This window comes from Kwoniella europaea, chromosome 1 (assembly GCF_036810445.1).
Source record: "Kwoniella europaea PYCC6329 chromosome 1, complete sequence".
NCBI classification, from domain to species: Eukaryota; Fungi; Basidiomycota; class Tremellomycetes; order Tremellales; family Cryptococcaceae; genus Kwoniella; species Kwoniella europaea.
The window spans coordinates 7,419,076-7,432,875 of NC_089487.1; the positions used below are offsets into that span (position 1 = coordinate 7,419,076).

General features: G+C 44.9%; 5 protein-coding genes across 5 annotated transcripts; 3 read left to right on the forward strand and 2 right to left on the reverse strand.

Annotated features, from left to right (window-relative positions):
* Positions 1-283: 283 nt before the first annotated feature.
* V865_002822 (uncharacterized protein) lies at positions 284-2,190 on the forward strand (the record flags this gene model as incomplete). The annotated part of the gene is made up of 8 exons (XM_066226621.1): positions 284-327; positions 391-404; positions 465-753; positions 820-1,000; positions 1,065-1,272; positions 1,348-1,613; positions 1,684-1,875; positions 1,969-2,190. 8 exons carry the CDS (start codon positions 284-286, stop codon positions 2,188-2,190), a joined length of 1,416 nt encoding a protein of 471 aa, XP_066082718.1.
* A 991-nt stretch (positions 2,191-3,181) lies between these two features.
* Positions 3,182-5,981, forward strand: V865_002823 (uncharacterized protein; the record flags this gene model as incomplete). The annotated part of the gene is made up of 17 exons (XM_066226622.1): positions 3,182-3,291; positions 3,374-3,386; positions 3,459-3,481; positions 3,614-3,785; positions 3,876-3,973; positions 4,064-4,188; positions 4,266-4,301; positions 4,407-4,581; positions 4,656-4,679; positions 4,735-4,765; positions 4,825-4,953; positions 5,030-5,145; positions 5,212-5,275; positions 5,345-5,360; positions 5,430-5,568; positions 5,641-5,814; positions 5,873-5,981. 17 exons carry the CDS (start codon positions 3,182-3,184, stop codon positions 5,979-5,981), a joined length of 1,554 nt encoding a protein of 517 aa, XP_066082719.1.
* A 250-nt stretch (positions 5,982-6,231) lies between these two features.
* V865_002824 (RNA polymerase II subunit A domain phosphatase SSU72) lies at positions 6,232-7,613 on the reverse strand (the record flags this gene model as incomplete). Its single annotated transcript, XM_066226623.1, has 5 exons — positions 6,232-6,333; positions 6,430-6,548; positions 6,644-6,930; positions 7,006-7,037; positions 7,098-7,613. 5 exons carry the CDS (start codon positions 7,611-7,613, stop codon positions 6,232-6,234), a joined length of 1,056 nt encoding a protein of 351 aa, XP_066082720.1.
* Positions 7,614-7,965: 352 nt separating this feature from the next.
* On the forward strand, positions 7,966-12,880 carry V865_002825 (uncharacterized protein; the record flags this gene model as incomplete). Its single annotated transcript, XM_066226624.1, has 9 exons — positions 7,966-8,593; positions 8,647-10,950; positions 11,017-11,275; positions 11,351-11,556; positions 11,623-11,804; positions 11,864-12,026; positions 12,089-12,251; positions 12,317-12,632; positions 12,695-12,880. 9 exons carry the CDS (start codon positions 7,966-7,968, stop codon positions 12,878-12,880), a joined length of 4,407 nt encoding a protein of 1,468 aa, XP_066082721.1.
* Positions 12,881-13,006: 126 nt separating this feature from the next.
* On the reverse strand, positions 13,007-13,758 carry V865_002826 (uncharacterized protein; the record flags this gene model as incomplete). Its single annotated transcript, XM_066226625.1, has 3 exons — positions 13,007-13,156; positions 13,223-13,270; positions 13,330-13,758. 3 exons carry the CDS (start codon positions 13,756-13,758, stop codon positions 13,007-13,009), a joined length of 627 nt encoding a protein of 208 aa, XP_066082722.1.
* Positions 13,759-13,800: the final 42 nt, after the last annotated feature.

The following is a 13,800-nucleotide window of genomic DNA, read 5'->3' on the forward strand; positions in this document are numbered from 1 at the left end:
TGTTGTGGGTTGAGGTGTTTTAAGGTGAGGAGAAGTTGTTTTTGTTGAAGAAGAAGAAAGAATATGACAAGGTTTGAACACGCCGAGGATGAGGTGATGAAGAGCAAGGGGATGCTCGACGGGGATATCCGGAGATGTGTGAATGTGGCACTTGGCTTGAAATGGTTAGGTGAATAACCGGCATGTACAGCACAGTACAAGGTGGATCACATCTCATCCCATTCTTCTCGCTACCATATCAACATTCTCGTTGCAGTCCAACCGCTGGAGTAGATCTGACAACATGAGCGATAACACAGCTATAATATCCGTCCTATGGGCATGTGTGTGAGTTGGAGGCATGGACCTCGGGTATCACGTTCGACTGATCTCTCGCTCCCTTGACGACAGCTCATCATGGTATTGTAAGTTCAGCTAGTCTGCCTGCTTTACAGCTGCAACAGCTGAGTCATACTTACTTGTAGACGGCTATCATCTCTCGGAGCTCAATTTCCCCGTCAACTCCCTAACGTGCATTACACCCGCTTATCCTCCTCCATCCCGTTTGCCATTATGTCTCGACCTCGACTCGAACTTATACAGCATCGTGACAGCTATATTCACCGTCGGGGGCTTGGTGGGTAGTCTAATGAGCTCATGGGTAGTAGAGAGGGAAGGTATAAAAGGCGGTATAGCTTGGACGGGATATCTGAACTTGGTAGGAGTACTGGGTATGGGTATAGCACCTCATTGGTTGTTACTCGCTTTGGGCAGGTAAGCTTGTCGAAGACTACGATTGTTCCAAGTGGTGTACCAAGCTTATGATGATGGATACGATAGGTTGATAGTCGGAATATCGTCCGGAATAGCAATTTGTCTAGTCCCACCATACTTATCGATGGTAGCCAAATCATCACCCGAATTAGCATCTAAATCAGGTCAAATCGGAACGATGAACCAGTTGGCTATAGTGTTAGGAATATGTTCGGCTCAAATTGCTGGTCTTCTCTTAACGGGCGAGGTGAGCTCATCATTCTCTTTGTAGTGCAGTCAAGAAGCTAACGATATATCTGGTATATCGATAGAAAGGAGATATACCTGGAAGTTGGAGATACGTAGTATCCATATCCGGCGTGATAGCTGCTATACAAATCCTTACCGCTGGACAGATCGTTGCACCCGATGAGGATCAAAAACCATCTTCTGATGCTCCTACACCGATCTTCGACGAGAGAGACGCAGATGTGGAGGAAGGCGAGGTCCCGAGGGAAAGAGAAGCAGGCGCTGATGAAGGTCAGTCAAACACCATCCTCTTGAAGAAGTGATATGAGTATAGCTCAGCGAAATTCATTTCATGATATCTAGCAGCTTCCCCACTTTTGTCCACCTCGACTCCTTTTAAACCAACCGAACAGCTCACCCTGCATTCTATACTTGGAAATCCCTCTCTGAGAGGTCCAGCGATACTCGTAGCGGCATTCATGGCGATCCAGCAATTATCAGGAGTAAACGCAGTGATGTTTTATTCTACTCCCGTGTTGAGACCTTTGTTACCTACATCAGCCGGGGTCGTTGGTGTGGGCATAACCGTAGTGAATGCTATAATGACACTGCCAGCAATATTCCTCATGGATGTAAGTGAGCTCCTCTGCGATCGCTATTCCCCTGATTACAATAAGCTAATACTCGTGGTTCCACCTGTAGCGATTAGGCAGAAAGACGTTGCTTCTCGCTTCCATTGCAGGAATGGGAATTACCAGTACACTACTAGCAGTAGGATTGAACGGTGGACATCAAACTTTGTCAGCTTTCTCAATCGTGACGTTCATAGCGTCTTTCTCGATTGGTCTAGGTCCTGTACCATTTCTGTTGGTTTCGGAGCTGGTTCCTCCTCCTGTGAGTCTGGCTTTCCCACTTGGTCGAACTTATCAACGGTTTGATGGTTCCTCGCAGAGAGTGTACGTCGCTGAATGGAGTCATGACTTTTAGGCCATACCAGCCGTGTCAAGTCTCTCTTTATCGATAAACTGGATAACCAACTTCCTCATTGCCATCTTATTCTTACCCCTCCGCGATTTCTTATCGACCCCTATTGACCCTAGGGATCCCCAGAGCGATAGGAGAGGTGAAGGAAGGGTGTTCTATGTATTCACGGGGATATTGGTAGTAGGTGGATTGTTAGTTTGGAGAGGACTCAGACCTGGTAAATAAGCGATTGGGATTGTTAAACTGAATGTTTTCGCTCGTATCTCTGGTTATCATTGTATATATGTATCTACCTGGGAGGGACTGTAAGTCAGGATTCGGATTCGGGTCAATGTATGTATTTCGCATATGTATATCTATCAATCGGGATTAGGAGGGTTTCCTTTGGGATCACTTTTTGGCAAGAAAGATAGGTTTGTGATCTTGCTTGGTCAGTCGGTTGTCAAGATCACACTGAGAGATCTATTCATTCCTATATGGACTGAATGATCTCGTGGTAAGTGTCGATGCTGGATAAGAGATCTGCTCTGTCATCCATCAGATATGTGGTATAAGAACGATATTCGATAAGAATAGAACGCACGTTCATCATCATCAGTCATCAAGTATATGTATCTCATCATGCTGATACTGTATATATATCATATATCTCAAACTTGAGTGGATGATTCCGCTCCACTAGTGATAACACGTTGATTCCCGAAATAACTTCGGACTGCAGTGTATCCCAAAATAGGGCAAATGCCAAGGGGCGAAAGGGGTGGCGTCTGGATGATTAAGGGTTACATACTACACGCCATATGAGTACATGTTGACGAACGATCGCACGACCAGCTGTAAGACCCATGGCCAAGGAACGGTTCAACCCTGATGATGCACAAAGTAAAAAAAGCATATGAGTTGATGCGTTGTGGGATACATGTGGAGAGGGGGAGGAGTTATCCGTTATCCGTGTATGTGGGTTGTACGATAGATAGAAATAGAAAAAAAAAAAATAGTTGGAAGATGATGGCATGGATCTAATTGATTGAATTTGTTTCTTCTTTCTTCTTTGTTGTGATCTGATACCTTGTTTATCAGTTTTGGTCATCTATCATACATAGATAGATACTAACACCGGTATTTATTTTACACGAGTGGGTTATTTGATCAATATACCGAATATAAATCGTGTACAGTCCTGACAAGGAGATCATAGTCTATATCTCAAATCACGATGAGACTTCCTTGGATGAAGAAAGAGGTTGATCTGGAACCTACGACAGGTGAAGATCCGAAGGATTCTAATGTCCTAGAGAGGAAGATGGGTCTAAGTAAGAAAGGAGCGTGAGTGCAATCTCTCCAAATGACGATATTGCTCTGTTCATGAGGGAGCAAGCTGATTGTAGATCTCGTAAATCGTAATTAGGATCTTCGCTGCTGTGAGTATGAGTATCATCTGAATTGTGGAGTTCGCAACAAAGGCTGATGGTGATGATGATGATGATGAAAAGGGTGCTTCGCTCTTCTCCGATGGGTGAGTTCGTTCATACGTTTATACAACCCATCTCAACCCAATCTGCAATGATCAAGTCTCTCAACCACTTGGCCTTACCTGGGAATGTACATTGTACGATGACGGATCGCAATGCTAATCTACTTCAATCAGATACGCCAATGCCTCTATCGGTCCCGCGTCGACCATCATCAAAACGTATATTTACCCCGAAGCATTCAAGAACCGACCTGTTAACGCTAGATTGTTACCTGCTATTGCTTTTGCCGGTATCATCGTAGGGCAGTTGTCGTTCGGTTGGATCTCTGATAAGATCGGTAGAAAGGTGAGTGAAAATCCAATATCTTCTCTGGAAGCATAAATTATTGACCTTGACCTTGATGCTGCTTTCGATTTCGTTCCAAATCATACACAGTTCGGTATGCTTCTTTGCACCGGCATTGTCTTTGTATTCTCGGCTCTTCAAGCAGCATCCAAAGGACCTGGTGCACAGGGAACGATCAATGCGTTGTTGTATGTGTCTTTTCCAATCCTATCACGACCTCTATCTTTCCGATCTGTGCTCAGCTGTTGATGTTGGATTTCTGGTCCTCTGGTATTTAGAGCCTATCGATTCTTAGTTGGTATTGGAATAGGTGGAGAATACCCAACTGGATCAGTAGCTGCTGCTGAGAATACCGAGGATCCAGATATCCCTAAGAAAACTCAACAACGTCTGTTCGTCCTGGGTGAGCTAAACCGCATACTATACATTGTACGAAAAATGCTAGAATTATCGAGCTGATGAAAGTGATTCGTGTGGCAGCCACCAACACTATGATTGATTTCGCTTTCGTCATTTGTCAGTATACATTCTTCCCAGGAGTCTGATCCGGCGTGATCATTCCCTATATCGGAGATTGGAGAAAGACTGATCTTTGAATACTTGTCCACTTGTTCGTCACAGCCTACTTCGTCTGTCTCGTCTGCCTTTGGATATTCGGTATGAATCACCTCAATGCCGTTTGGCGAGTGACATTAGGCCTCGGAGTGGTACCTCCCATGTTCTTGTTTTACTTCCGATTGAAAATGAGGGAACCTGAAGCTTATGCTAAACATTCGATGAAACATACAAGAATACCGTGAGTCGGCATTTATCTTTCATTCAGTAAATTGGATGACAGGGGGTATATGCTGATAATGTAATGGATGATAGATACTGGTTGATCCTCAAGAGATAGTAAGTGCCCTACTCTATCTGATCTTCCCACTTCGAAGTGCTAATCCAGGTACAGTTGGGTCAAGCTTGCTGCTGTGTCCATCACCGTCAGTCTAATCCACCTTTTACCACCGATACTTGAGCTGAATGATCCCTTGCATCTTAGTGGTTCTTATACGATTGGATTACCTACCCATTCGGACTGTACGCCACTCCCATTACCGACGCTGCTGATCCGAATGGAACTCTCTATACATCTATCGGATGGGGTTGTCTTATCAACTTTTTCTATATCGTATGTCATCGGTTTCTCTCCAAATCATCAGTCTAAACAGTATGTTGATCACTTTCTTGAATGCTCTCTTATATAGCCCGGTACTGTAATCGGAGCATTTGTGGTTGATTGGTTTGGCCCTAAATACTGTATGATCTTTGGATTATGTTGTCAGGCTATCGTAGGGTTCATCCTATCTGGTACTTACAGCTTGTCAGTGCTCCCTACCTACTTGTATCCTATATTTATTGGAGGTACTGATTTTACGGATGAAAATAGGTTGACTGAACCTGGAAGAATTGCTGGATTCGCCATCTTATATGGTATTTTCCTATCTTTCGGAGTAAGCGTCAGCCGACTCAACTCTGATTTTGTATATGATGTTGACGATACTTTCTATTCACTCAAACAGGAACTTGGTCCAGGAAGTGAGTATTTCTCCAATGCCGAATCTAGCTTCGAAGGAATCGTTCACTTATTGATTGTTCTCTCTTCAGACAACCTTGGTCTCCTCGCTTCCAAAGCTATTGGACCTACTGCTGCTAGAGGACAGTTGTACGGTATTGCCGCTGCTGTTGGAAAAGTCGGTGCTTTCATTGGTACTTACACTTTCCCTCAGATCCAAGCAAGTTTCGGGTAAGTGCAATCTGCCTTTCAAGCTGGTTTCTGCTGTTGAAAGAGCTGACAATGGTCATTCTTCTCTTGCAGTGATGAAGGTTCATACGGATATAACACTGGTGTATTCTGGTTAGGATCAGGATTAGCTCTCGTATCAGCAGCGATCACCTTGGTTTTCATCCCCAATATCAGACCTGATGCTATGCACGATGAGGATCTCGCGTTTAGGGAATACTTAGAAGCGAACGGATGGGATACTTCCAAGTGAGCTAAAAATGGATTTCCATACATGATGAGCAGTGCTAACAAATCCTTGTTGTAGGATGGGTCTCAAGGATACTGTTTCGGACCTCGAGGGAAAACAAATCGCCTCTCATGGTAAAGCTGATAAAGAGCTCGACTCTAATGCTACCACTGCCCCTGTCCTCTAAGGACCTCTTGTCCCGAACTTTATAATTTCATTCTCTATGGTGCCATTCAACACGGCCTTTTGATTTTTCTTTCTTATCTATTCCGGTAAAACTTCAACTGTTGTTCTTATGATTCAATCTAATCTAATCAAATACAATATCGATCCAATATCAGTAAAAACTCATCAATTTAGTATACTATAATGACAATTCACAACTTTTCCCAAATACTGTAGTATGCTTTGTAACCATCTTTCATAGTACATAAATATCAATAAAATGCTACGGTATGTAAGAGAACATGTGGATGTTTATCTGCGTGAGCGAGGAGGATGGTGTCGATCTCTGAGTCTAGGTCCGAGGCTGCTTCGATCTGCGAGCGGTGCGATTTAGTCAGAATGAGTATGAGTCTGTATGACAAATCGAATCGCCAGAGTATTCCAGAGTATTCAAGAAGGAAAGGACTAACCGCTTTGGCCAACTCCAATATTGATTGACCAGCTATCAAAGCTTCTTCTGGATTATCTTTAATTTCGAAATTTATAATATGTATTGGTCGGTTGTATTCACCTCCTCTTGTGAGTAGATCTAAAATAAAGCATCGCCTCATCAGCTCGATTTTATTGTATTCATTGTGTTCATTGTATATTCTAGGTGATGACCAAGATGGGAGAAAGACCAACCATCACAGACAGCATCATAACATCTTTCTTCACAGGTAATGACCACATCCGCATTGACCGTTCTCAACTCTTGCCATTTCTCAGGTGCTCTTTTAACTTTCCTATTCCTATCTAACATTGGTAATAAACCATTTCGTGTATAGAGTATTGGATCTTTCGATTCTAGATCTCGATAGATATCATCGTATGGTGTACCGAATCGATATACGTTGGGTTTATCTATTGCTGGACCTGGGAGACGGACCGCTGAACCTGTTCCGGCTGATATCACTCGGAAAGCGTTTTTACTACAATCAAGCAATACGAATCAGCTATAATTTCCTATTCCATATGAGGATCAGAAGATGCGATGGATAGCTTACTTCAGAACCATATGAGCTTCCATTGATCGATTCTGAGACATATCATATAATCAGCTACACCCTTCGTGACGTTTAATAGAGGTCAAGCTCACATTATTACTAGCGCAGACTACACAGAACAGAGGTCGTCTTTTACCCTTATGCGTGTCTCCTCCCCCATTTTGTATGACCCCATCTGAAGAGGCTAGAGCTATTCCGTTGGGCTTTACATCTGTTTGAGATATAGGTACGGTGTTGATCGCCTGTACAGGAGGCGGCGTAGCATATGAAGGGGGAGGAGGTGTGGGCGTAGCTGTCGCAGTGGACGGTTGACCAGGTCTATATCGATTCCTCGGATCTTGCGGTCTCATCCTTGGGTCTGCAGCTGAAGCTGCTGGAGGAAAAGGCGGAGTCGAACTTCCTGAAACAACACCCGTCTGAGGAGGAAAGGGAGGAAAAGATTGCTGCTTCTGTTGAGGAGGAGGTACTCCATAGTTTACTGGTGGCTGAACTGAGCCATATTGACCTGCAGGAGGAGCATTGTATTGGTTGGTAGATGGGGGAAGGGAGATGGAAGGGGATGGTCGATAATTGTTATTGGGATTGTTGTTTCGCCGCCTAGGATCCATCTTGAGTATGTCACTTTGTACTGGAGTATGTTTGTAGTCGTGTTATATCTGTTTGAGGCTGATATGCATGATCGTTGAGCTATGATTGAGAAGGAAATGCAATGAATGAAAAGAGGGATGAATGAGTTATTTGACACTTCGTAGAAACACTGAAAACGCGGTTGATAATCGATTTGGTACATCTCAAATTCTTGGTCGATTCTTCTTTTACATATCATCCATCCATCTCACGTCGACCGACACTATCATCATCACTCTCAGTTCCCACAGCATCCTCAAGAGGCACCCCTGGACTCGAAGCTCCCAGTGCTAGCAGAAAGCGACTTCCGCATCCCTCTCGTCGCTTGTCGCCATGCCCAGCACATATATACCCCATCACCTCGTTCACGCCCACCTTCCTCCTCCTCCCTCGATACCCAATGCCATACCAGAACTCCGTATACTGTCCGACCAAGCTGTTCCTCTGACAGACGAAGACTATGCTGAACCATTGCATCCCGACCACGCTGTCTCGGCTATCCACGATCAGCCAACCAACATCCTTGCCAGGAGTATCTACAACGGGCACGTCTTGGAACTACGGTCTTTCAACCCGGTCATAAGTAAAGCTAGACCTCGTGGATTGGATGGTTCAGAGATAATCAGGATATTCTTTCCTGAACGACTGCGTCCTCTAGCTCAAGGATGTATAACAGTCTCCAAAAGAGATAAAAGGCTTTTCGTCCTAGTTGTTTCTCAAGCGAACGTCATCTACAGATTGAATTTCCCTCTTGGAACGTTCCGACCTGGTACTGAGGACAGATTCGTCTTCACCACGAAGGGGAATGACGATTGGTGTGAGGAATGGGAAGTACCAGAAGATGTCATAGGAGCATGTAGTGGCATCAGTGCTTGGACTACTTTAGATGAGAATACTATAGTCTTAGGAGGAGGTGACGGAGGAATAGTGAGGGTTACTAGGTCTGGATACTGGTCATCAGGTGAGTCGACTGTCTGCGTGATATGTTAAATATGTCTAATTATTGTACGTTAGATTCTGGTCGTTGGACTGCTATTCACCACAGAGCATCTTCAAGACTTCGTCTTCCTTCCCTCTTCTCCCGTTCTGCTAATACAGACGAACAAATCATCTCATTCGCTCAATATCACCATCATGATCATATCCCAGTCTTATACACACTCTCTCGAGATCGAAAATTGAGGACATGGAACGCCTCGACCGGCGCTTGTCTTAGAACAGTAGACGTGAGATCCACATCGCAAGAATTGATAGTCAGAGGTTCTCAGGAAGGTTCCAGCTCAACTATCATCGAAGATGGTTCAGTAAATATGATTCGTGTTATACCTCATCCATCTTCCGCTTCACGTTATTCTCACCTCGTCATCGTCTTCGCATCGACACCATATAGTTCATCTTCTGCAGGGGTTTTCGTTGTGTATCGAGCTTCTACCTCGAGTCATAGCGTTAGCGATCTATCACCCGCTGGAGACAAACCTTGTTCATCAGCTTCTGCTGGTGCTGAATTACGGGGCTTCGAAATCTTACCTCCAGTGAAGGCGGAAGGAATAGACAGTGGATGCAAACTATGGGCTACATGGGATAAGAAAGGGTCGACGTTTTGTGAAACCCTCACCATGGACGATATATTCCAATTCACCACCTATATCGAAACGAACGACGCTCTTCTACTATCGGAATGGCAACAAGTCACCTCACCGAACGATGAAGAGAATTTCGACGCGGCATATTTCGATAATATCCTTAGCTCCGATCCACCCAATCCAGCTGATCCAGAAGATAATGGGGATATCCCCGCTGCGTTCATTCAACACTTGTTTCACCCCGGTCGATTCTCCATACTCACCCTTACAACAGCTCTGGAAGACTATATACATCAGCTCTCCCGAAAGAATCAAGCTCAACAGATTGCTACTTCCTTTGCATCGTTGTCGAAAAGGTTTGGCGGCGTAGTAGGAAGTCAGATCGAGATGGAGTACAGCCCTCAGACAGGTGCACCGGTAGTGGACGCTTATAGAAAGAAGTTGAAGTTAGATTGGCTGGGAGTATGGTCCAACGTCCGTGATCTCGACAAACAAGCTAGATGGCCGATCAGTACTGCATTACTCGATAATGATATGCTCGTCCTGACTCGAGAGGGAGTTTCCACCTCTGTACCGACTGATGTAGTAGGATTAGTGGACAGATTAGGTAAATCCGAAATCGATCCAAATCAATTCTTACAGTTATCTGAAGGTGCTGTACGAAGATTGTACCCTGCTCTCGCTCCGCCAAAAGCGCGAGCTTCAGCTATTGCCGTTTCGATGGCTGGATCGTTCATCAGCAGTATATTGAAAGGTCAAGACGCTGCGGAAGACACTGGTACTGCTCTGGATGATTTTGTCAACGCAACTGCTGAAAGACTTGCGACGGTCACTCATGAACCCCCCGAAACGATCGCCGGGGGTACATGGGACGATTTTGTTGAAGAATCGCTTGCTGAAGAAGATCGAGTATCTGTCAGGCGTATATTATCGGAGAGTTCTTCAATCACTCGAGGATTGGATGAATCCCTCAATATCCTACAACAAGCTTCTTTCCCCCTCTCAGCATCCACTCTCGACGAACTCAGCTGGTCCGGATCAGGTAACGCTCTTCTCACTTCGAGCATCGCTCAATTTATCGAATCTCGCTTTAACCTCGCTCGAAACGTATTGCTTGTCACTTTCTTCCATACGTTTGAATCTCGTGACCATTCATATGAAGATGACGAGGGTGAAGAACTGATTGAGATCCTTGCTAGAGCTCTGGTGGTATTCCATCGTTATAAAGTCCTAAAATGGGTATGTGATCAGACAGGAGAAGAAGCCAGAGAGCGAAGTAAGACCAAGCGACCAAATAAGAGGAAAGTCAATGGAGGAGATGATGTCTTAGCTGAGGGTTTCGGAAGTTTGAGAATGAAAGAAGGTGAAGAAGATCAAGGATTAGATTCGGATATGTACGATATTGGATATTCACTCATTCATTCTTTACTTGCAAGACAAGCCCCTCAATCAGTCACACCTGGAGCTATCAATCGATTCCTTGAAACTACCTCTGCCTTCGTATCTGGTATCAACATTGTCGAGGCTGATCAGACGGATGTCGGAGCTCGAAAATCCGATCTTCAACTTGGATATAGGATATTGATAGATGGACATGCTCAGCTTGCTGGGGCTTTCACCGATATGTACCCTCTCTCTGCGGGGATAGCGTATGTCAAAGGAAGAGCATGTTTGGAATGTGGTATGATAGAAGAAGCTGTAAAATTCTTGGAAAAAGCTGCTGCTGGATGTAAAGGTGAGCTGGTGATATCTGCTTCGTCTGTTTGTCTGACTTGACGCTCGCTAATCTGAGTAATGTCAGATGAATCACTTGCGCCGATATTGCCTTCTACATCTGGACCCAACGGACTGGGCGAATACTACCGCCATCTCTGTCGTGTGTTCGATGAACAAGGTGCGGATGAACCCGTAGTATACTTTGGTCAGCTTGCTATCCAGTCAGATAAAGAGGATATCGCCTCGACCAAAGACCTTTGGACAAAGGTTTTCTTAGCTAGTATCGCCCTTGGTAGATACGAAGATGCGTATTCAACTTTGACAAGTCTGCCATTCTTAGATCTGTGAGTGCCAATTCATTCGTCTTTCAGAGCTGTCTGGCGTCGAAATTCGGCTTGCTAATGTCCTTCTCTGCGCAGGAAACGAGACTTCCTAGGTCAACTCATCTCGGTGATGTGCGAGAATAACGAAGTCGGACGACTTAACTCGTTAGGATTTATCGGATTCCAGAAAGATGTCGAGGAGATGTTACGATTCAAAGCTAGGAATTCTGACCCACTTAGATTCCCTAACTACTACAAGGTGTTATATTCATGGCATATCGCTAGGGGAGATTACAGGAGTGGTAAGTGCTACGTATCCCATCTCCGAACTTGACTGACATAAGTGGTTGACATGATTATTATTGTAGCTGGTGAGATCATGTATCTCCAGGGAAGACGGTTTGCCGAAGGCAAGAGTTCGAAAATCCCCGCATTTGAACTATCAGCTATGCAAGCGAGGAGTTACCTCGCGGCTATCAATGCTCTTTCGTTGGTGGAGAAACGTAATGCATGGGTTTCAGTCCCTGGAGCACCAAGTAAAGCTTTACGTGTAAGTGATCCTACGTGCTTTCCATAATGTGGTAAGCTGGTCTGACGGATATGGTATAGGGGATCAAACGAAGAAAAGTATCTAGTTATATACCGGAAGAAGAGTTTACGAAAGAGAAAAGACCGGTTGATATCATCTCGCTTGCCGATATCGAAATGGAATATACACTTGTTCTATCTCAGTTGAGGCTGTCGAGTCACATACCAGATCTGCATGAACACGGTAAGTGGAGCTTGCCAGGAATATTGTGTGGAAGAAACAAATAAGCTGAGATAGGATTGTAGGTGTTACTGTCTCTCCGCAAGAGGTGGTCGGCCTGTTCATCCAAAGAGGAATGTTCGACATTGCCCAATCGGCTGCATCGACCTTGCAGGTGGACATGACAGACCTTTTCCAAGCTCTTGCAGCGAGATGTGTAGAATTATCCCGCCTATCCGAGCATAATGGGTGAGCATGCTCCGATACTGGAGGTCAAATTCTCATGAAACCCTCATATTGACCGCTACACATAGTGATTTCTCTGCTGCGGCATTCCTACAATCGTCCCCTATTACCGCACGTCTTCGAGGTTCCCCGTCAGCTTTATCCATCAAATATCTCCAAACCGCTTTATCCCGACATGATTCGTCTAGGACGAATTGGAAGTACCGACAAGCTGTGGCTGATACATTGTTTGAGATGAACAAAGATAAGAAGAAAGGGTGGCAGATGCCTGTATGGTTATCGCAGTGGGAGATGGACAGAGATCCCGAAGCTTGGATTGGTAAAGCGCTGAGACACGGTTGGGTCGAAGAAGCTTTAGGATGGACTATCGATTTGGTGAGAAAGGTGAGTTGCGAGCATTCTATCTGACTTGTATACGGAGGCAATGAGTTGACCGTAGGTTTTAGGCAACACCACCTGAATTGCTGCCCAAGGGTAAATCTCACGTTTCCAGCCTCCCTTACAACCTTATAGATAGAGTTTTAGCTGCCTCGCAGGAAGGTGATGAGAAAGAAGAAAAGAACGTACAGCAGAAAATGAAGGTTTTGAGGGAAGAGGTGCAAAGAAGGATAAAAGGTTTAGAGAAGGTGTAGATTGTGGTCTAACGATGAGTCCAATACAAATGCATTAATGATCAATCGAAATGGGATGATACTACGAACAACTATGGGAATTGGAGCAAAGACGTTTGGCTGTGGGCAACGATGAGGATATCGAGTCTAAGCCGCTGCGGCAATCGAGGGAGGAGCTGAATAGGCAGAATTTCTTGAATCGAAAGAATCGGAGTATCGACCGGACCTTCTGTTCCTGGAGGATTGTGTATCATGAGAACTCCAAGAGCTCCTGTCACTACTGCGATCAGAATTGCTCTGTGTAGTAGTATGACATCAGCACTGCTCATCGAAGTAACTTCGGGCTATCTTCGAAACACTCACACTGCTGTACCGAGATAACTCATCGTCGCTGAAACTTCCATTATCGTACTACAGCAATCCCACTTCATATCAATATCCGCTAATTCTCATGTTGGAAAAATACTCACATGACTGGACTCATCCTCCTGTCCAAATTGGATTCTACACGCATCTCCAATCAACCCATCTATATCCCTCTTCAACCCTTCATCTTGCCTAAGATCGATACCTGAGAGTTTATCTGCAAAGGTCGACATGATCGTTCCCACACTTTTCTCTAACTCTCTAGCTTGAGAACTGACTTTGGACTCGTCGTAACCCCCTTGAGCCCTTCTAGCCAATTCAGGAGGAACGTCGCCGTACACTGATAGACCTTGAGCCGCTTTACAGGCAAAGTACTGCATATCGTTTTGACTACATCCCGAAAGATACTCATTGAATTGACCTAGTGACCGGACGGCATCGCGGAAGTGCGATTGATCGGATGCTGACATGCCTGAGGCTGAGGCGATACGAGGTAGGAGGTCGGTGGCTCGTGATTCGATGGAGGACGACATGATGGTATCGTTGTTCTGTAGTGATTATGTATAGGGTTTCAG